This window comes from Hemitrygon akajei, chromosome 25, assembly GCF_048418815.1.
Source record: "Hemitrygon akajei chromosome 25, sHemAka1.3, whole genome shotgun sequence".
Classification (NCBI taxonomy): domain Eukaryota; kingdom Metazoa; phylum Chordata; class Chondrichthyes; order Myliobatiformes; family Dasyatidae; genus Hemitrygon; species Hemitrygon akajei.
In genome coordinates, this window is record NC_133148.1 from 44,087,051 (window position 1) to 44,110,649 (window position 23,599).

Consider the following 23,599-nt stretch of genomic DNA (forward strand, 5'->3'; position numbering starts at 1 on the left):
CCGGGTAATTATAGACCAGTGAGCCTTACATCTGTGGTGGGAAAGCTGTTGGAAAAGATTCTTAGAGATAGGATCTATGGGCATTTAGAAAATCATGGTCTGATCAGGGACAGTCAGCATGGCTTTGTGAAGGGCAGATTGTGTCTAAAAAGCCTGATAGAGTTCTTTGAGGAGGTGACCAGGCATATAGATGAGGGTAGTGCAGTGGATGTGATCTACATGGATTTTAGTAGGGCATTTGACAAGGTTCCACACGGTAGGGTTACTCAGAAAGTCAGAAGGCATGGGATCCAGGGAAGTTTGGCCAGGTTGATTCAGAATTGGCTTGCCTGCAGAAAACAGAGGGTCGTGGTGGAGAGAGTACATTCGGATTGGAGGGTTGTGACTAGTGGTGTCCCACAAGGATCGGTTCTGGGACCCCTACTATTCGTAATTTTTATTAACGACCTGGATGTGGGGGTAGAAGGGTAGGTTGGCAAGTTTGCAGACAACACAAAGGTTGGTGTTGTGGATAGTGTTGACAAATGACGAAGATTGCAGAGAGACATTGATAGGATGTAGAAGTGGGCTGAGAAGTGGCAGATGGAGTTCAACCCAGAGAAGTGCAAGGTGGTACACTTTGGAAGGACAATCTCCAAGGCAGAGTACAAATTAAATGGCAGGATACTTGGTAGTGTGGAGGAGCAGAGGGATCTGGGGTTACATGTCCACAGATCCCTTAAAGTTGCCTCACAGGTAAGGTAGGCTGGAATATTATTCATAAGTCGAGGGATAGAGTTTAAGAGTCGCAGGGTAATGATACAGCTCTATAAAACTCTGTTTAGGCCACACTTGAACTATGTCCATTTCTGGTACCTCACTATAAGAAGGATGTGGAAGCATTGGAAAGGGTACAGAGGAGATTTACCAGGATGCTGCCTGGTTTAGAGAGTATGTATTATAATCAGAGATTAAGGGAGCTAGGGCCTTACTCTCTAGATAGAAGGAGGATGAGAGGAGACATGATAGAGGTATACAAGATATTAAGAGGAATAGATAGAGTAGACAGCCAACGCCTCTTCCCCAGGGCACCACTGCTCAATACAAGAGGACATGGCTTTAAGGTAAGGGGTGGAAAGTTCAAAGGGGATATTATAGGAAGGTTTTTCACTCAGAGAGTGGTTGGTGCATGGAATGCACTGCCTGAGTCAGTGGTGGAGGCAGATACACAAGTGAAATTTAAAAGACTACTAGCTAGGTATATGGAGGAATTTAAGGTGGAGGGTTATTTGGGAGGCAGGGTTTAAGGGTTGGCACAACATTGTGGGCCGAAGGTCCTGTTCTGTTCTGTATTGTTCTATGTTCTAAAATGGGTTCTATTTTCTGAAGTTTATAAGATTATGAGAGACATTGATAAGGTAGGGAGTCAGAATCTTTTTTCCCAGGATAGAAATTTTTAGTACGAGCTGTCATACAGTGAAGGTGAGAGGAGGAAAGTTTAAAGGAGACATGTGGGCTGGTTTTTTTCTAGGGGTCTATAATTCCATTTAGCACCATTTCGACTTTCAAGTTCCTGGGCAGTATTTTTTCACAGGACCTAATATGGGAAAGCCTTATCTCCTTCATTAACAAAACAGCTCAGCAGAGCGTGCACTTCTTGAGGCAGTTGGAAAAATTCCATCTTCTCCAGAACAAACTGGTGGAATTCTACACTGCATTGCTAGAGACCATCCTAACATCTGCCATCTTCTTTCCTTTCGGTTAGTCCTGACGAAGGGTCTCGGCCCGAAACATCGACAGCGCTTCTCCCTATCAATGCTGCCTGGCCTGCTGTGTTCCACCAGCATTTTGTGTGTGTTGTTATCTGCCATTACCGTCCGGTTTGATGCAGCATCCTCTTACAGTATGCAAAAACTACATCTAACACTCAGGTCAACAGAAAATGTCATTGACTGCAGGACTTGTATTTGTCCAAAACAAGGTAGTGGGCAGGGAAAATCATTACAGACACTAGCAACTCTGCAAACTCCCTTTTCTGAAAGCTCCCATCTAGAAGGTGCTATAGTGCTATTAAAACAAAAGCTTCACACCATCTTAAAAGTTTCTTCCCCCAGACAGTTCATCTGATCAACCATTCCAGTTAGCCTGTCACTGCACTATAAGGTAGACACTTCAAAACATCTTTTACAATGCTGTTTGCATTGTAATTACATGCTGGACAATCCTCTTGAATATATTTATGCTATATGTCAATCTTCTAAAATATATTTCATTATTTGTTAATTTGTTTGTGGTATTATTACTTCATGTGTTGTGAGTGAGTTATATATTGTGTTGTGCACCTTAGTCTGGAGTTGTTACCAGAGGGGACCCATGGCTATAAGCAGCAATGGAGCCCCACAGGGGACTGTATTGGCTCCCTTCCTATTTATCCTGTGTACCTTGGACTTTAGATACAACACTGTCAAGTCATCTGCAGAAATTGTCTGATAACTCAGCAATAGTTAGGTGTATAAAGAGAGGGCAGGAGGATGAATACAAGGCCCTGGTGGAGGACTTTGTCAAATGATGCAAGCTGAATCATCTGCAGCTCCACACCAGTAAGACAAAGGAGATGGTGATGGACTTTAGGAAGACTAAGCCTGCACTGCTCTCTGTTACTATTGATAGTGAAGATGGATGGATGAGGAGAGGGTCTACAAGTGCCTGGGGGTGCATCTGGATGACAGACTTGAGCGGAGTATCAACACAGGCTGTGTACAAGAAGGACCAAAGATGCCTCTACTTCCCAAAGAAGTGGGCCATGGATCATTTGACATACTGCTTTTAATTCTCCAATATTTCCAAGATTAGAGGAAATTTCTACCAGAATGGAAAAAGACCATAAGACATTGGAGTAGAATTAGGATATTTGGTCCATTGAGTGTGCTCCACCATTCATATCATGACTGATTTATTATCCCTATCACCCTCATTATCTTGCCATCTCATTGTAACCTTGGATAGCCTTACTAATCAAGAACATATCAACCTCCATTTTAAATATAAAAAAGCAAATAACAGGACACTTAGAAAGGAAAAGATAATTAGTATAGTTTTTGAAAAGACAATTGTGTTTGACCAATTTATTGGAGTAATTGGAAGAACAACATATGATGCGAATAAAATGATAGCAATGGACACAGTGTCTTTAGATTTCCAGAAGGCATGTTGTAAAGTGCTGGCACAAGGTTTATTGGAGAATAAATCCTCATATCTAAGAAGTAATGTAGATAGAAGATTGGCAAGATACCAGAAACCAGATGGTGGGTGTAAGTGAATTGGCAAAATGTACTAAGTGCTGTGTCATGAGGGTTGTGCGCAACATTTTCCAAGTTTTATTTATCACTTCAATGAAGACTCCCACGTCTTGGTCGCTGACATTTCTGATGACACAGATAGATGAACATAAGTTGAGAAAAGAACAAAAGGTCTGGAAGTTCTGAGGGATATGGGAAGGTTTTCAGTTGCTGATGAACAGAGATAAGAATGGAATGTGCAAACATTATAGAGGTGAAAATGTAGGGAATATTTCCTCCATTCAACAAAAAGCTGCAGGAACTCAGTGGGTCAGGCAGCATCTGTGAACAGTAAAACTTTTCAGCCAAGATTCAACATTTGAACCAGATGAAATCTTGACTTAAAACACCAACTTCCCATAGATGTTGCCTGATGTATTGAGTTCCTGCAGCTTTTTCTTCTGTTACACCAGATTCTATGCCTGCAGTTCCCTCTGGAAATGCTAGAAGTTCTTTCTGTTTCCATCAGCCTGCAGAGGAGTTTGCAGGTAATGTATTGCCAGCTGACTACTTCAGGTAATCAGATATAAAATTGATCCAAGTATTTATTAAATTTGCTGAATTCACTTACTTCCAACTAATTTATTGGAGTTCCAAAGGAGGGTAGGTTGGGAAGAAACAGTTTTAGGAGGCATTGAGATCATTGCAACAGCCCCACTAAGTGTTACCTCAGCTGGTGCATGAGGCCAAAGTGTGGTAAAAATTGAAAGGGGAAATATACAAATGTTTGAATAAGAATAAATGTCTGAAAATAAAACGCAGAATAAAATCATGCAACAGACTTGTAGATTTTGCTTTTATTAATTAATTTGTGGGTTTGGAATATAATTTCTCCATAAGGACATTACATTACATCTGATAATTAGTGATAGTAACAGATTCAGAAATAAGTTAATATCTCCACCATGCCTGAGTTTCCAACCATCACAACCACCCACCCCCAGTCAAGCTGGGATTGTTTGTTCATTAGTATGACATGATTATTAGTATTAAGACAACCATCTTCATGTTGACTTTACCACTTGCCCAGTAAACCTTATGGAATATAAAAGGAGTGGAATTGTATCACTAGACGCAGTGTAACATTGATTGTACAGTCATCCAAACCCATAGGCTGCAACCTAGGATCAGTAACCTTACTCTTGCAGGCAAATAGTCCCAGCACTAATTAGGATGAACAAAACATCGTCACAATCAGAATACAGGATGTTTATAAATAGGATTCATCCGAACTTGCAATTGAGTGATTTGTTTTCAGCAGCATGGTTTTGCTGTTTTAACTTTAACATTAACTTGGAGGTGAAATATAAATTGATATTCAGCTACAGAAATTCAAATCCAGACCCTGATTTCCCAATGATTTCCAGTCTCTGCTGATCACTTTGCACATGGTTACAGGTGATTGAATGTTATTCTGCTTCAACTGATAATTATTGATCAGGTTTGAATATCACATCATAAATCACTTGGTAGCCATCATTGTAGACATACAGCTTGTGATCAGAGGGGTTGTAGCTGATGCTCTGTAATGTCTCCATCACTTTATCCATCTTTAAAGCAAGCGTACCTTCCTCACCAGTTCTGGTATCAAATGTATAGAAAATTTCCTCCACCCGTGTGCTCACTGGTCTAATCGCATACAACACCCCACAGATCATAAAGGCATTGGTCACACCAGGTTTGAATTGTCTAGTGACCCACGTCCTCTCCACAGTGAAAGATGTAGTGTTAATTTTACTGATAACAATATTCCCAGCATTTTGTTCAGTGGAGTAAATGACCCACAGGCCAGTTTCATCCACAGAGAAGTCCATGTCCTGGTAATTAACACCCTGATAAGAGAATCGGTTATTGTAGGCTGCATTTGTCAATGTTGATTTCTCCACCACCTGTGTGTCTACATTACACCTGCACATTTGCCTACTGTTGTAACAGTTGTAATACACTGAATTATTGTATAAAACCATCCCACTTCCCTGCGCTCTGTTGTAATTGTCATAATATCCAAGTCTTTTGTCAATTCCATTTTTGTAGATCAATAAATCATCGTATGAAGTATGTAGTCGGAAGTTATCAAATTGGTTTTCGCTATTGCCTGGAACCACAAAGTACAGTTCTTTTTTAGTGGGTAGGGGAGAAGGATCTTTGCCCCATGTTCCATATTTGTAACCTGATCCCCAATAGTTCAGCTGTGTCACAAAAGGCTTGGTTATATTGAGGAGTCCACCATGTTTGCAGCTCCCTGTCAATACAAAAAATATATTATTATGAAGTAATCACTTCTATTTTACATACATTATTTCTGGAGATAGTCACAGAATGTATTTCCCTTGTTTGGTTTTCTGGAGTGGATTGAATTGAACTGAATTAGTTTATCATTAACATAATAAAGCTAATGGCATGTTGGCTTTCATAACAAAGGGAGTTGAGTATAGGAGCAAAGAGGTCCTTCTGCATTTGTACAGGGCCCTGTGAGACCATACCTGGAGTATTGTGTTCAGTTTTGGTCTCCAAATTTGAAGAAGGACATTCTTACTATTGAGGGAGTGAGCGTAGGTTCACGAGGTTAATTCCCGGGATGGCGGGACTGTCATATGTTGAAGGATTGGAGCGACTGGGCTCGTATACACTGGAATTTAGAAGGATGAGAGGGGATCTGATTGAAACATATAAGATTATTAAGGGATTGGACACACTAGGGCAGAAACATGTTCCTGATGTTGGGGGAGTCCAGAACCAGAGGCCATAGTTTAGAATAAGGGGTAGGCCATTTAGAACAGAGTTCAGGAAAAACTTTTTTACCCAGAGAGTTGTGGATCTATGGAATGCTCTGCCTCAGAAGGCAATGGAGGCTAATTCTCTGGATGCTTTCAAGAAAGAGTTAGATAGAGCCCTTAAAGATAGTGGAGTCAAGGGATATGGGGAGAAGACAGGAACGGGGTACTGATTGTGGATGATCAGCCATGATCACATTGAATGGCGGTGCTGGCTTGAAGGGCCAAATGGCCTACTGCTGCACCTATTGTCTATTGTCCATTAATATACCTGCAGAGTCATTGAGTCATAGAGCGTGCAAATAGGCCCACTGACCCAATTGAATAAGATGTCTGTCCAATCTGATCCCAATCTGGCCCATATTCTTTCCTATCCACGTACCTGTTCAATTGTATTTTGAAAGTCATCACTGAACCTGCTTCGAGTATCTTCTCTGGCAGCTCATTCCATATTCTTATCTGAGTAAATACACTGTCTCACAAGTCCCCATCACATCCCTCCCTTCTCACCATAAATCTACACCACCTTAAATCAAAATTATCTCTTTGCTGTGCATTGTTCCCATTCTGGAAACCAGGTCATTTTTTTTAGATACTTTTCTAAACTTCTCCCCTCATGACGTGGAAAAGATGGTTGAAACATAGCAGGAGAAACTAAGGGGTTAATGAGGAGGGAGAGAGACAGAAAGAAAGGGATGGTGTAGCAACAGAAAAAGGGAGGGAGAGAGAGATAGAGAGAAAGTGAGATAGGAAAACAGACTAGGTGGAGAGAGAAGAAATGAAGAAACAGAGATATTGAATAGAGAGAGTGGGAGAAAGAAAAATAGAGAGAAGACTTTGAGGGAGAAAAAGAGGGGAAAAGGGAGAAAAAGTGAAGGGGAAGGAGAAACAAAGAGAATGAGGAAGAGAGAGGCAGAAAGAGAAAAGAGGAGAGTGTCAAGAGAAAGAAGAATGGAAAGAGATGGGCAGAAGGAGTGAGAGAAACTGAGAGAGAGAAATGGAGTAAATACAGTACAGAGAGAGAAACAGATCTTGGTGTGGAGGGTGAGAGCAAGAGGTAGAGACATACAGAGGGAGGATTAGAAAGAGAAAGAGAAAGAGAGATGGTAGAGATACTAGATGATAGAGATGGAAGAGAGAGGGCGATGGAGAAAACAGAGTGGACAGATAGAGAAACAAATAAGAGAACTTGGTGTGACAGAGATAGAAAAATCAAAAGAGAAAGAAAAAGTTAAAAATGAGAATTGGCAAAAGAGAAGACAGGAGGAATAGAATGAGGAGAGAAAGAGATAGGGATAGAGAGAGAGTGTGAGAAAGAGAAAGACCTTGGAGTGGATATCATGAGGAGAATGAGCAGAAATATGTACCCTGAGAGGTACATAAAGAGAAAGGAGTCAGCAGACATTAATAAAACAACACACAGAATGAGAGATTGATGTAAAGGAATGACAGATTCCCTGAGAAGCACTCAGAAGTTAATCAATGAGGACATTGGCACCAACTTCCAAGCCAGCTCCTTCAAGATCCTGGTGTAACAGAGAGAATGAAAGAGGATGATTTGTTTTCTTTTTTGTCCATTGTTTTACCATCACCCTCTCTTTCTCTCCCTCTGCCCTCTCTTTATCTCTGTCCCTCTCTCTCCCCTTTCCTTCTCTCCACAAGATCTATTTCTTTGTTTCTCACTATACTGTTTTCTCTATTTCTTTTCCTTACTTTCTCTCATTCTCTCTCCTGACTATTTCTTTGTTTCTTTTTCTCCCTCATTCTCCTTCTCATTCCCTTTATCTCTCCTCCCTCCCCTTCACTGTTTCTCTCTCCCCCTCCATCTTTGTTCCCCCTCTCCCTCTTTCTATTTCCCCTTCCCACTCCCTCTCTCATTCCAGGAGATAAAAAATATTTTCAGTCCACATTGCAGCGGACTCTTAAACCTTGCAATAACTAATATGGCCATCAACGATGGCTCAATGATTCAGTTAAGTACTCCTATCATGCCTTCCTCTCTGATCATCGGTTAGGGTTCATCAGTAACTGACCGTAATCAATTGGTGGAGGGGTTGTTTGAACCTGGTTCTTCTCGCACTCTGCCAGTCGCTCCTTCAGTGCTGTAATCTCCTTGCGGATCTGCAGGACGTTGTTCTTGTCATATGATTCCAGTTGGTGCACGATGATTGATATGTTCTGAATCTGAAGCAAAGGAAACATTAAAGGGAGGACCAGTTAGGAGCCAAGTAAAAATTATCTCATTCATAACAACTGGTACAGGTTAACTTATGTCTTGTACCAAAATGGAACTGAATCTTGATGTCAACTGTCATCCTTCTACAGGGAAAAGCAGAGAGGAAAACTACTGTTGGGGCAGTTGTCACCACCCTGCCCAGAGCTGTTGACCATTCTGTAGGGCTGATACCTCAGGCTGGAGTTCTCCATTCTACACCTGGGACCAGAGGTTGGCAAACTGTGTCCATGAAAAATCATTTCTTCTCCCTGAAGGAGAAAGTGGTTGCTTTTCAATATTTTAAGGAAGCAAACTATTTTTTAAAGTGTTTATTTTCCAATATCTGTGCTTCACAGGTGGAGCCAGGATTAAAAGCCCCTCACTAAATTTCTCTTAAGAAGATGGTGGTGAATCTTGTTCTTTAACCACTCTGATCCTTCTGGTGAAGATAGTTCTGCTGTTCTGTTGGGGTGGTGTACCAGGATATAGACACAGCAATGACAGAAGATCAGAGTTGTATGAGGGGATGGGAAATCCACCAGGTTGTGTCCCTTGCTGCATCTGCTGCCTGCATCCTTCATGGAATGTGGAGAAGATGCTGTGGAGATGGCCTAGGCAGTGACTGAGTGCATTTTGTAGATGGTACACACTGCAGCTACTCTGGGCAGAGGTAGATGGGGAGTTAACCAAGCTGTCTGTTTGATCCCGGATGATGTTGAGAGTTGTTGAAGCTTCACTCATTCAGCAAGTGAAAAGCGTTCCATTGCACTCCTGATTTATACTTTGTACTATAGATGATGGAAAGACTTGCTGTGTCAGCAAGTGAGTCACACACTGTTGGCTACCCAGACCCTGACCTGTTCTTGTAGCCACAATGAGCTGGTTGTGGATTACAGGAGGAATGGAGACTGGCTAACCCCTATTTACATCAATGGATCTGGGGCTCAGAGGGTAAATGACTTTAAGTTCCTCAGCATTCACATCACCAAGGATCTCACATGGTCTGTACACACCAGCTGTATGGTCAAAAAGGCATGACAATGCTTCTTTCACCTCAGACAGTTGAGGAAATTTGGTGTGGACCCTCAAATCCTAAGAACTTTCTACAGAGGCACAATTGAGATCATCCTGACTGGCTGCATCACTGCCTAGTATGGGAACTGTACTTCCCTTAATCACAGGATTCCACAGAGTGGTGCAGACAGCCCAGCACATCTGTAGTTATGAACTTCCCTTGATTCAGGACATTTACAAAGACAGGTGTGAAAAAAAGGGCCCGAAGGATCATTGGGGACCCAAGTTACCCCAACCACAAACTGTTCCAGCTGCTACCATCCAAGAAATGGTACCGCAGCATAAAAGCCAGGACCAACAGGCTCCAGGACAGCTTCTTCCACCAGGCCATCAGACTGACTACACTGATTTTGAGTGTATTTCTATGTTACATTGACTGTTCTATTTAATATAAATTTCTATGATTGCACATTGCACGTTTAGAGAGACGTAACGTAAAGATTTTTACTCTTCGTGTACATGAAGGATTGTAAGAAATAAAGTCAATTCAATTCAATGTATATGTGACTTGTTCAATTGAATATTCAAGCAATGGTTTGTTTAGGGGATGTTGAAGTGACTGAATCCATTGAAGATTTAAACAGAAACTTGATAGGCTACCGTTAGATATTAAGAATGAGGAGGAGAGCCAACATCTTGAATGGTTGTAGTCCCTCTGGTGTAGGCTTGGACATTCCAGAGTACAGACCTAGCAATCATGTTGTAAGTGGAACTCACCTACACAGTGACCTTGACTGTAGTAGTTGGCTCCAAGGTACTGATGCAGGTTGTTCAGTATAATACCAAAGGCTACTCAAGGACCCACCAAAAAATCCCTGTCTGGTGTCAAGAATTCCCATTCTTACATGGATATATGTCCAACCAGTATAAGCTAAGGCTAGGCTGGAATTTAATGCTTCAACTTAGACTTGGCTCAGAAATCTCACTTCTGTCCATCGGAAGGACAGAAACTATTGAGAGGGACAAAGTTAAATGTTGGATAACTTTAAATAGTTTCTTCAGATAGTTCCAATTCTTCCATGTTTTGAAGTATTCCATTTTGGAAAAAGAAGTTTAGGCATTAATTTGTTAAATTAAGTTTATGTTAATTTATGTTTGTTTTGTTAGAGATGTGGAACTTCCAGTCAAGAGGAACAAAGAAGTTTACTTAAGGTTTAGGAAGCAATGATCAGACAAGGGCCTAGAGAGTTACAAGGTAACCATGGAGGAGATGAAGAATAGACAGGAGATCTAGAAGGGGACTTGAGAAATAATTTACGAGTAGGTTTAAGAAAAAAAAAACAAGGCATTTAACTCTTTTTAAATGTCAGAAAATATAGAATTATTTTAAAAAGACATTGATTGCTTTCCTTTCAGAATCAACGGAACTTAGACAGAGGATGAAGATTAGGCAAGTATTTAAACACATTATCTTTTCTGATGTTATTACATGTAGTCTTATCCTCATGAAGCCAATCATTTACTGTCATTGTATCAGTATTGACTAGGTCATTTTATCGATAATTAAATATTCACTATAAACACAGGGAGAATTGAGTGTGTAAAGTGTGACATCCTGACCTCTATGTAAAGCTGGTTGATGATGGTGTTGCTTCCGTTGAATGTGACCTTCAGCTGATTGGTGAGTGACACCAGCTCTTGGATCTCCAGTTTAAGCAGCTCAAAGTCGAGTTGAGTGTAGGAGCCTCCTGCCTCGATGCTCTCTACTCGCTGGGTAAGATTCCGCAGCTTCACCATGTGGACTGAGATAATCTGTGCGTATTGTTGTACCTGGACAGAGGAAACACAGCAAAGGCATTTGGTTTACTGTCCCCTCCAGACACAAAGGAACCATTCATATCTCAGAAAAAGCCTGCATTTTGAGACACTAGAACGACTGCAGACGCTGTTAAGCTAGAACATTACAAAATGGACAAGGAATTCAATCAGCCACACAGTACTGTTGAAGGATATCAGACCGAAACATCAGCAATCCACTTCCCTCAATTGATGCTACCAGGCCTATTCAGTTCCTCTAGTATTTTCTATATCAGCCTGCATTATGAGTTTTACTTTCCCTTTAATTTTGATAATGTGCAAGTATTGTTGGAACAAATAACTACAGTTATAATGGCTTGGCAAGATGTTGCACGTAAGGCTGCTCAACATGATAAGACCAGATGATATTAAAGATATTGGCATGGAGAGAAGGTTAATTGAGTAGCAGAAGGCCAACAGTAAGGATAAAGGTGGTCCTTTCTGGTTCGCTCTTGGTGACTAGAGGTGTTCTGCAGGGGCTGGTGTTAGCCCCATTACTTTTTGTGTTGTATGTTAATGATCTGTATGATGGAATTGATGCCTTTGTAGCCAAGTCTGCAGTATTGATGAAACAGGGAGTCAGCAGAAGGACTTGGATAGATTAGGAAAATGGGCAATGAAGTTGCAGATGGAATACAGTGTAGGGAAATGTATGGTCATGCACCTTGGTAATAGGAATGAAGGGGTGAACTATTTTCTAAATAAGGAGAAAATTCATAAATTAGAGAAGCAAAGGGACTTGGGAGTCCTAGTGCAGAATTCCCTAAAGGTTAGCTTGTAAGTTGAGGTGGTGATAAGAAAGGCAAATGCAATGTTAACATTCATTTTGCGAGGACTAGAATATAATGCAATATAAAGGAAGGATGTAATGCTTTGAACCTATAAGGCATCGGTTTTGGATCCCTAATCCAGGAAAGAATGTGTTGCCATTGAGAGGGTACAGAGGACGTTTATAAGAATGATCCTAGTAAAGAAAGGATTAATGTACGAGGAATGATGGCTGGCTCTGGACCTGTACTTGCTGAAGTTTAGAAATAAAGGAGGAATCTCATGAAATGTACTGAATATTGAAAGGGTTAGATGGAGTTGACATGGAGAGGATGCTTCCACTAATAGGAGAGTCTAAGACCAGAGGGCACAGCTTCAGAATACAAGGAGGTCCCTATAGAATGGAAAGAAGGAGGAACTTCTTTAGCCAAAATGGTGGTAAATCTGTAGACTTAGAAACATACAAAACCTACAGCACAATACAGGCCTTTCAACCCACAATCCTGTGCCGAACATGTACTTACTTTAGAAATTACCTAGGATTACCCATAGCCCTCTATTTTTCTAAACTGCATGTACCTATCCAGGAGCCTCTTAAAAGACCCTATCGTATCCGCCTCCACCACCGTCACTGGCAGCACATTCTACAAACTCAACACTCTGAGTAAAAAACTTACCACTGACAACTCCTCTATACCTACATCCAAGCACTTTCAAACTGTGCCCTCTCATGTTAGCCATTTCAGCCCTGGGAAAAAGCCTCTGACTATCCACATGATCAATGCCTCTTATTATCTTGAACACCTCTATCAGGTCACCTCTCATCCTCTGCCACTCCAAGGAAAAAAGGCCAAGTTCACTCAATCTATTTTCATAAGGCATGCTCCCCAAACCAGGCAACATCCTTGTAAATCTCCTCTGCACCCTTTCTATAGTTTCCACATCCCTCCTACAGTGAGGTGACCAAAACTGAGCACAGTACTCCAAGTGGGGTCTGACCAGAGTTCTATATGGCTGTAACATTACTTCTCATCCCTTAAGCTAAATCCCACAGTTGATGAAGGCCAATGCACCATATGCCTTCTTAACCACAGAGTCAACTTGCACAGCAGCTTTGAGTGTCCTATGGACTCGGACCCCAAGATCCATCTGATCCTCCACACTGCCAAGAGCCTTACCATTAATACTATATTCTGCCATCATAGTTGGCCTACCAAAATGAACCACCTCACACTTATCCAAGTTGAACTCCATCTGCCACTTCTCAGCCCAGTTTTGCATTCTATTGATGTCCCACTGTAACCTCTGACAGCCCGCCACACTATCCACAACACCCCCAAACCTTTGCATCATCAGCAAATTTACTAACTCATCCCTCCACTTCCTCATCCACGTCATTTATAAAAATAACAAAGAGAAGGGGTTCCAGAACAGATCCCTGAGGCACACCACTGGTCACCAACCTCCATGAAGAACATGACGTCTACAACCATTCTTTGCCTTCTGTGGGCAAGCCAATTCTGGATCCACAAAGCAAGGTCCCCTTGGTTCCCATGCCTCCATACTTTCTCAATAAACCTTGCATGGGTACCTTGTCAAATGTCTTGCTGAAATCCATATACACCACATCTACTGCTCTTCCTTCATCAATGTGTTTAGTCACATCCTCAAAAAAAAAATCAATCAGGCTCGTAAGGCATGACCTGCCTTTGACAAAGCCATGTTGACTTTTCCTAATCATACTATGCTTATCCAAATGTTCATAATTCCAAACTCTCAGGGTCTTTTCCATCAACTTACCAACCACTGAAGTAAGACTCACTGGTCTATAATCTCCTGGGCTATCTCTACTCCCTTTCTTGAATGAGCGAACAACATCTGCAACCCTCCAATCCTCCAGAACCTCTCCCATCTCCATTGATGATGCAAAGATCATTGTCAGAGGCTCAGCAATCTCCTCCCTCTCCTCCCATAGTAGCCTGGGGTACATCTCGTCAGGTCACTACCAGAATTGTGATCACTACCTCCAAAATGCTCTCCCACTGAGAGATCTGATACTTGACCAGGTTCATTTCCCAATACCTGATCAAATACAGCCTCTCCTCTTGTAGGCTTATCTACATACTGTGTCTGGAAACCTTCCTGAACACACCTAGCAACATGCCAATCAGTATTTGGGAAATTAAGATCCCCGATCATGACAACCCTGTTATTATTACACCTTTCCATATCTGTCTCCCTATCTGCTCCTCGATGTCACTGTTACTATTGTTATGATCCAGCAACAATGAATAAAGAATTGAGACAGGGTTTTTATAAACAAAGAGACATTTATTAGAACACAGCTCAACAAAAAAAAAGTAAACAAACGACTAACTTAACCAGAAGTTATCTGCTATACGGCAACTCGAACAAGTAGTAAATGCGAGCACAGTTCTTAAAGTGATAAATGCAAAAGTCCAAGTGATTTATACAGTCAATTAGGAGAGACTTTCCTGAAGTAACGAATTCCTCGACGACGTGACATTACTGCTGATCCCAGCCAAAATATGCCTTGCCCAAAGGATTTCCAACAAAGGAAATAAAAATGGCTTAAAGGAACTGACCTTTTTCTTTGGCGAATAACACATTGCACCAGCTCTTTCTGCTTTCACAATGCAGGAGCTATCTCGGGTGCAGGTTACTACTTCCTGAATGAAGATTCAGTAAGGTCGATCCTGTATTACCGCCGACAACATCAACTTTACTCAATCCTTTGGCTTCCCCGTACTTTGGTAAAAGCTTCACTCTCCAATACTTAGACTTTAAAATTAACTCAAAGATAAATCAACATAACTGGCAGCAATTTTCAAAACTGCCAGCGCAATGATTCTTACAGTAGAAATTAAAACTCCACTTTAAAACGAAACTGCGTCATGAAATCAAATACGCAGCATAACGGAGTCACTAACAAATTAAACAACGAACTGACCTGCATCACAGCAAGGCTTTCCCCTTTTACACCTGTTGAAACAGGTGATCACATGACCTCAAACTGGCAGGAAATTACATCACCCCACCATCACAAGACCATTACATCATGCTCACCAGATACTCAATTACATCATGGTCATAAGACAATCACAAGATACCCACGGGGTATGTAACACTATTGGGTGGTCTATAAAAAATACCCAGTAGAGTTATTGACCCCCTTCCTGTTTCTAACTTCCACACACAGAGACTCAGAAGCCAATCCCTCCATGTCGTCCTCCTTTTCTGCAGCCGTGACACTATCTCTGATCAGCAGTGCCACACCCCCACCTCTTTTGTCTCCCTCTCTGTCTTTTCTGAAACATCTAAAGCCTGGCACTCTAAGTAACCATTCCTGCCCCTGAACTATCCAAGTCTCTGTAATGGCTGCAACATCATACTGTAGCTCCAAGTACTGATCCACGCTCTAAGCTCATCCACTTTGTTCATGAGGCTTCTTGCGTTAAAATAGACACATCTCAATCCAACAGTCTGAGCGTATCCCTTCTCTATCGCCTGCCTATCTTTCCTCTCGCACTGTCTCCAAGCTTTCTCTATTTGTGAGCCAATCACCCTTCCTACGTCTCTTCAGTTTGGTTCCCACTCCCCAGCAATTCTAGTTTAAACGCTCCCCAATAGCCTTAACAGACCTCCCTGCCAGGATATTGGTCCCCCTGGGATTCAAGTGCAACCCATCATTTTTGTACAGGTCACACCTGCGCCAAAAGAGGTCCCAACGATCCAGAAATCTGAATCCTTGCCCCCCTGCTCCAATCCCTCAGCCACACATTTATCCTCCACCTCACCCTTTTCCTATACTCACTGTCGCATGGCACAGGCAGAATTCCCAAGGTTACTACCTTTGAGGTCCTGCTTCTGAACTTCCTTACGAACTCCCTGTAATCTGTTTTTAGGACCTCCCCCCTTTTCCTACCTATGTTGTTGGTACCAATATGTACCACGACATCTGGCTGTTCTCCTTCCCACTTCAGGATATTGTGGATGTGTTTAGAAACATCTCAGACCCTGGTACCTGGGAGGCAAACTACAATCCACATTTCTTTCCTGCATCCACAGAATCACCTGTCTGACCCCCTAGCTATAGAGTCCCCTATCACTGCTGCCTTCTTCCTTTCCATACTCTTCCAAGCTATAGGGCCAGACTCTGTGCCAGAAGCAAAGATTGGCAAACATGGCTGTGAAGGTCAAGTCATTGGATAAACTTAAAATAGAGGTTGACAGTTTTTTGATTTGAAAGGTGTGGAAGTTTATGGGGAGAAGGCAGGAGAATGGGATTGAGATGATGGAATGGCAGAGCAGATTCAATGGGCTAATTAGCCTAATATATTGCTCCTATGTTTTCTGGTCTTCTGGTCTTCTGGTTTACAAGGTGTAGCTGTTGTGTGTATACATACAGCATATTTAAGTGGTAGATGGAATACAGCGTAGGGATTTGTATGGTCATGCACTTTGGTAGAAGAAATAAAATGGTAGACTATTTTCTAACTGAAGAGACAATATTAAAAGAAAACTGAGACACAATGGGACTTGTGAGTTCTTGTGCAGTATTCCCTAAAGGTAAATTTGCAAATTGAGTCACTGGTGAGGAAGGTAAAAGCGATGTTAGCATTCATTTTGAGTGGACTAGATTATAAAAGCAACAATGTAATGTTCAGGCTTTATAAAGCACTGGCGAGGTCTCACTTGGAGAATTGTGAGTGGTTTTGAGCCCCTTATCTTAGAAAGGATGTGCTGAAACTGGGGACACTTCAAAGGAGGTTCACAAAAATGATTCCAGGATTGAACATCTTGTCATATAAAGAGCGTTTGATGGCTCTGGGCCCGTATTCACTGGAATTCAGAAGAATGAGGGGTGACCTAATTGAAACCTATCAAATGTTGAAAGGCCTTGATAGAGTGGAAGTGGAGAGGATTTTTCCTGTGGTGGGAGAGTCTAGGATCAGAGGACACAGCCTCAGAACAGAGGGGTATCCTTTTAGAATGGAGATGAAGAATTATTTTAGCCAGAGAGTGGTGAATCTGTAGAATTAATTGAAACAGGTGGCAATAGACAATAGGTGAAGGAGTAGACCATTCAGCCCTTCCAGCCAGCACTGCCATTCAATGTGATCATGTCTGATCATCCACAGTCAGTACCCCGTTCCTGCCTTCTCCCCATATCCCTTGGCTCCGCTATCTTTAAGAGCTCTATCTAATTCATTCTTGAAAGCATCCAGAGAATTGGCCTCCACTGCCTTCTGAGGCAGAGCATTCCACAGATCCACAACTCTCTGAGTGAAAAAGTTTTTCCTCAACTCTGTTCTAAATGGCCTACCCCTTATTCTTAAACTGTGGCCTCTGGTTCTGGACTCCCCCAACATCGGGAACATGTTTCCTGCCTCTAGCGTGTCCAATCCCTTAATAATCCCATATGTTTCAATCAGATTCCCTCTCATCTTTCTAAATTCCAGTGTATACAAGCCCAATCGCTCCAATCTTTCAACATATGACAGTCCCACTATCCCGGGAATTAACCTCGTGAACCTACGCTGCACTCCCTCAATAGCAAGAATGTCCTTCCTCAAATTTGGAGACCAAAATTGAACACAATACTCCAGGTGTGGTCTCACCAGGGCCCTGTACAACTGCAGAAGGACCTCTTTGCACCTATACTCAACTCCCCTTGTTATGTAGGCCAACATGCCATTAACTTCCTTCACTGCCTGCTGTACCTGCATGCTTGCTTTCAGTGACTGATGTACAAAAACACCTAGATCTCGTTGTACTTCCCCTTTTCCTAACTTGACACCATTCAGATAGTAATCTGCCTTCCTGTTCTTGCCACCAAAGTGGATAACCTCACATTTATCCACATTAAACTGCATCTGCCATGCATCTGCCCACTCACCCAACCTGTCCAAGTCACCCTGCATTCTCCTAACATCCTCCTCATATTTCACACTGCCACCCAGCTTTGTGTCATCTGCAAATTTGCTAATTTTAATCCCTTCATCTAAATCATTAATGTATATTGTAAATAGCTGCAGTCCCAGCACCAAGCCTTGCAGTACCCCACTAGTCACTGCCTGCCATTCTGAAAAGGACCCGTTAATCCCTACTCTTTGTTTCCTGTCTGCCAACCAATTTTCTATTCATTTTAGTACCCTACCCCCAATACCATGTGCTCTAATTTTGCCCATTAATCTCCTATGTGAGACTTTATCAAAGGCTTTCTGAAAGTCCAGGTACACTACATCCACTGGCTCCCCCTTGTCCATTTTCATAGTTACATCCTCAAAAAATTCCAGAAGATTAGTCAAGCATGCTGACTTGGACCGATCCATTTACTGCTATCCAAATATGCTGTTATTTCATCTTTTATAATTTACTCCAGCATCTTCCCCACCACTGATGTCAGGCTAACTGGTCTATAATTCCCTGTTTTCTCTCTCCTTCCTTTCTTAAAAAGTGGGATAACATTAGCTACCCTCCAATCATCAGGAACTGATCCTGAATCTATAGAACATTGGAAAATGATTACCAATGCATCCACGACTTAAGTACCCTGGGATGCAGACCATCAGGCCCTGGGGATTTATCAGCCTTCAGTCCCATCAGTCTACCCAACACCATTTTCTACCTAATGTGAATTTCCTTCAGTTCCTCCGTTACCCTAGGTCCTCTGGCCACTATTACATCTGGGAGATTGTCTGTGTCTTCCCTAGTGAAGACAGATCCAAAGTACCTGTTCAACTCATCTGCCATTTCCTTGTTCCCCATAATAAATTCACCCATTTCTGCCTTCAAGGGCCCAACTTTGGTCTTAACAAATGTTTTTCCTCTTCACATACCTAAAGAAGCTTTTACTATCCTCCTTTATATTTTTGGCTAGCTTACCTTTGTACCCCATCTTTTCTCCCTGTATTGCCTTTTAGTTATCTTCTGTTGCTCTTTAAAAGCTTCCCAATCCTCTGGCTTCCCACTCATCTTTGCTATGTTATACTTCTTCTCTTTTATTTTTATACTGTCCTTGACTTCTCTTGTCAGCCATGATCGCCCCCTACTTCCCTTAGAATCTTTCTTCCTCTTTGGAATGAACTGATCCTGCAGCTTCTGTATTATTCCCAGAAATACCTCCCATTGTTGTTCCACTGTCATCCCTGCTAGGGTATCCTTCCAGTCAACTTTGGCCAGTTCCTCCCTCATGGCTCCATAGGTTCCTCTGTTCAACTGTAACACTGACTCTTCAGATTTTCCCTTCTTCCTCTCAAACTGTAGATTAAAACTTATCATATTATGGTCACTACCCCCTAATGGCTCCTTTACCTTGAGTTCCCTTATCAAATCCGGTTCATGACACAACACTAGATCCAGAATTTCTTTCTCCCTGGTAGGCTCCAGTACAAGCTGTTCTAAGAATCCATCTCGGAGGCACTCCACAAACTCCCTTTCTTGGGGTCCAATACCAACCTGATTTTCCCAGTCTGCCTGCATGTTGAAATCCCCCATTACAACTGTAGCATTACCTTTGCGACATGCTAATTTTAGCTCTTGATTCAACTTGCACCCTATATCCAGGCTACTATTTGGGGGCCTGTAAATAACTCCCATTAGGGTCTTTTTGCCCTTACAATTTCTCAGTTCTATCCATACTGATTCTACATCTCCTGATTCTATGTCACCCCTCGCAAGGGACTGAATTTCATTTCTCACCAGCAGAGCCACCCCACCCCCTCTGCCCACCTGTCTGTCCTTTCGATAGGACGTATACCCTTGAATATTCATTGCTGTGGCTGTGGAGACCAAGTCGTTACGTATATTTACAGCCCAGATTGATAGATTCTTGATTCATCGGGGCACGAAGGATAAGGGGAGAAGGCAGAGATTGGGGTTGAGAGGAAAATTAGATCAGCCTTCATGAAGTGGTGGAGCAGACCTAATTCTACTCCTATGTTATGTGCTGTTCTTGTAATATGAACCCATTCTTTTACTGCGCAACTATTGTAGTAATATGCAGAAGCTGTTTTAATGTCTAGCTGTTACAATATGTACCACTGCAATTCTGGCATTTTTGCATTGTGTAGCTTTTGTAATGTGGGAAGCTTGAATTCTGTTGTCAGATCCCTGGGGTGGGAATAACCTTAAAGGAATTTGTGTACTGAAATCACCAGCAGTCTGCAATCAACCTTCATTGGTGTTATAGTTGGCATTGTCCAAAAGTCCAATAGGATTGTACTGTAAATCAATTTTCATACCTTGCTGATTTCACTTTGGACACTGATACTCAGTTCTGTTGTTGTTGCTTCCAAATATTCCATTTTTTCCACTGGGAATGTGTTATCAGGCAATATCACTGTGCAGACACATAGTCCTTCACTGTTCACTGTTCCATTGACAGCCGTGGAAACCTGTAACCACATCAACATATTGTTAATAATAATGCAAATATCTGGCTGGTGCTCAGTTCACAAGTAATTCTTATTGAGTTACATTAACAATTCATCAGTGAGTGAAGTGTGAACACGAGCCTCAGTAACAACATAAAGGGTATATAGAGTGGCGACAGGTAGAAGCAAAGTTGGAGAGACATTGATAAACTATAATACTCCAGATGGGGCTTTTGGATTTGCCCCTGACAGGTTGTACATCAGATTTAGTGTAGCTCTATATAAAAATGTTTTAATCCATTACTACATAGGACAAAATTGTAAAATAAATCTAGATTTATTCCTACCTCTCCTACCTACAAGAAAGATGTCAATAAGATTGAAAGAGTCCAGAAGATACTTTATGAGAATGTTGACAGGACTTGTGGAACTGAGTTATACAGAACATTGGAACAGAATGTGATTTTATTCCATGGACCATAGGAGAGTGAGGGGAGATGAGATAAATGTATACAAAATTTTGCAAGATATAAATAGGGTAAATGCAAGCAGGCTTTTTCCACTGAGGTTGGGTAACAGGTGAAACCCTAAGGGGAATATGTAGAGGATTCTTCACTCAGGGGGTGGCAATAGTGTGGAACAAGCTGTCAGTGGCAGTGGTGAATGTGGTTCAATTTCAACATTTTAGAGAAATTTGGATTGGTTCAGGGATGGAAGGGATATGGAGAGCTATGGTCTGGGTGCAGGTCAATGAGACTAGGAACAATAATAGTTCAACACAGAGTAGAGAGGCCAAAGCGTTTGTTTCTGTGCTGTAATGTTCTATGACTCTATTGTAAACAGAACACAGCTTATCACCTCGACCAGAACATTACTGATCGTCAGGAAGAAAACTTCAGATAATAGTCAGTCCTTTCGAAAGTACCCTGACTGATAACATCATGATCTGCTATATAAGAAACATAAGTAGTTACAGGGTACAGGTGAGCTCTATCCAATAAATGAGGCAATCTTCCGCACCGTTTGCATTCCCTCCCCAACTCAACACACGATGGCAAACCCTCCCCACCACTGACAATCCCTCCCCAACCAAATCCATGAGGCGCTGCCTCAAGAAGGCAACATTTGTCATCAAAGATTCCCATCAGCCAGAACATACCATCTTCTTGCAAGTACCATCAGGCAGGAAGTACAGAAGCCTGAAATCTCACACCACAGGTTCGAGGACAGCTACTCCTCTGTTGCTTCCCCTCAGTCATTTGGTTCTGAAACCAGCCAGCACAACCCTAATCCTACACCATGACTAGCTTCTCCACTTCACATCACAATGAGCTTCGGGATTTTTTTGTTAGAATTGTGTATAAATTTACAGTTATATAATGTTTTTTCTTGTGAATGCAGCCGATTTGATGCTATGATGCTGCTGTAAGTTTTTCATTGCAAATCTACGTACTTGTGCATATGACAATAAACTCAACTTTGATTTTACAATAAGATGAATATTTGTATAGAAATTTACAGGAAATAGTGTTCAATCATTTCTCATTGACTGTAGTGAGAACTCTGCTTCCTGACATTCTGCACATGGTTAGAGCACAAATGGAGATACACTCTGGAAGGAGTTGACTGCTCTGTTCACTGTTCAGTCACACTGATCTACTCAATTACAGTAAAAACTGAGAGGAGGAACAATGTTAGATCAAGTAAATGAAAATTAGAAACAAACTCACAGTCATCTGTGCAGAGGGCTGCAGAAGAGCTATAATCATTAGCAGGAACAATGTTGCCATTATTCCTTCAACCACACCTAAAAAAGAATGAATTTAGGAATGTTAGATATCAGTCACATAGAAAACCATAAAAATGAGACCATTTAGCCAATTTTGGCTCCTCCAATGCCATACTTACCAACAATCAAAGCATTCTTTTGACGCAATCATTTTTAAATATTTTGAGAACAGATCAGAGAATCAGTGAGAGATAAAATAGCTCCTTACATTACCCATCTAAGCCCAGAGGCTGAGGTGTAAAGTGAGAGAGGAAAGATTTAAAGGGATTTAAATATTTTTACACTGAGGGGCTCATGAGTATATGGAACGTGCTGCTACAGGAGGGTACAATATTTCAATGGCATTTCAGCAGGTACATAAAGAGACAGGAACATTTTGAGGTATATGGGACAAAAGCAGGCAAATGAGATTAGATCAGGTAGATACTTTGGTCAGATAGGCCATTTGAGGCAAGCAACCCATTTCCATGCTCTGTAACTCAATGATTCTGAGATCTACCAACCTGTCAGCAGGTAAAGAGCAAATGCCAAGTCTCTTAGATCGTTGACACCCAGAGCAGTGAGTGGCTCATCAGAGGCCTTCCTGGGTTATATAGGCATGAGACTATGTGTATATCAGCATCATTATCTCCCTTTGTTGATACCGGTGCCATTTGTTATCTGGACAGGTAAACACAAACGGTGAGATCAAACACCAAGTTTACTGATAAAACATCAATGAGTCACAGCTGCTCTCTCTGAACTTGATAAAAATTAACCTTTTAAAATGTAATTAATTAACTTCTAATCCTCACCATGAATTAGGGTTAGGGAGTTTCTGGAATTTCAGGAGAAAACTAGCAAGCTTTGGCCTTAATCATTATAGGTATGGCTACCCCTGGCCTCCCATTATTTGTGCTTCCTGTGCAACCTTAGATTCAGTGGAAGCTAATGTTCTGATTAGTCCAGAATCTTAGAGCTGCCCATTCTTTGCCTTACTGCTGCAAACTTGGGTGCCCACCCTCTCTAGCTCAAACACTCAACTATCTACTACTCTTCCAACAAAAAAATCATTAAGAAAGTAAAGACGGAATATGAAAGTAAGCTAGCCAAAAGTTTACCAAAAGGATGCTAAAAGATGCTTCTGAAACATAAAGTGTGAAAGAGAGATGAGAGTGGTTATCAGAGCAGTGGAAAACGGTGCTGCAGAGATATTAATGGGGCCAACAAAATGGCTGATTAACTGAATAAGTATTTTTCAACAGTCTTCGCAGTGGAAGACAGTAGCAGTATGGTGGAAGTCCTAGGTTTCAGGGGTCAAGAAGTGTGTGAAGTTACCATAATTAGAGAGAAGGCTTTCCAGAAACTAAAAGGTCTGAAGGTAGATAAGTCACCTGGACATAGGAGCAACATCAGGCCAATCAGCCCATAGAGTCTGCTTCACCATTTCATCATGGCTGATATGGGGTCCCGTTCAATCACATACA

General features: G+C 41.7%; 1 protein-coding gene across 1 annotated transcript; it reads right to left on the reverse strand.

Annotated features, from left to right (window-relative positions):
- Positions 1-4,107: 4,107 nt before the first annotated feature.
- Positions 4,108-22,712, reverse strand: LOC140716225 (olfactomedin-4-like). The gene is made up of 6 exons (XM_073028845.1): positions 22,637-22,712; positions 22,075-22,151; positions 20,213-20,365; positions 10,941-11,150; positions 8,125-8,275; positions 4,108-5,559 (listed from the first exon to the last, which is right to left on the reverse strand). The coding sequence occupies exons 2-6, from the start codon at positions 22,132-22,134 to the stop codon at positions 4,748-4,750; spliced, it is 1,386 nt and encodes a 461-aa protein (XP_072884946.1). The 5' UTR covers positions 22,135-22,151; positions 22,637-22,712; the 3' UTR covers positions 4,108-4,747.
- Positions 22,713-23,599: the final 887 nt, after the last annotated feature.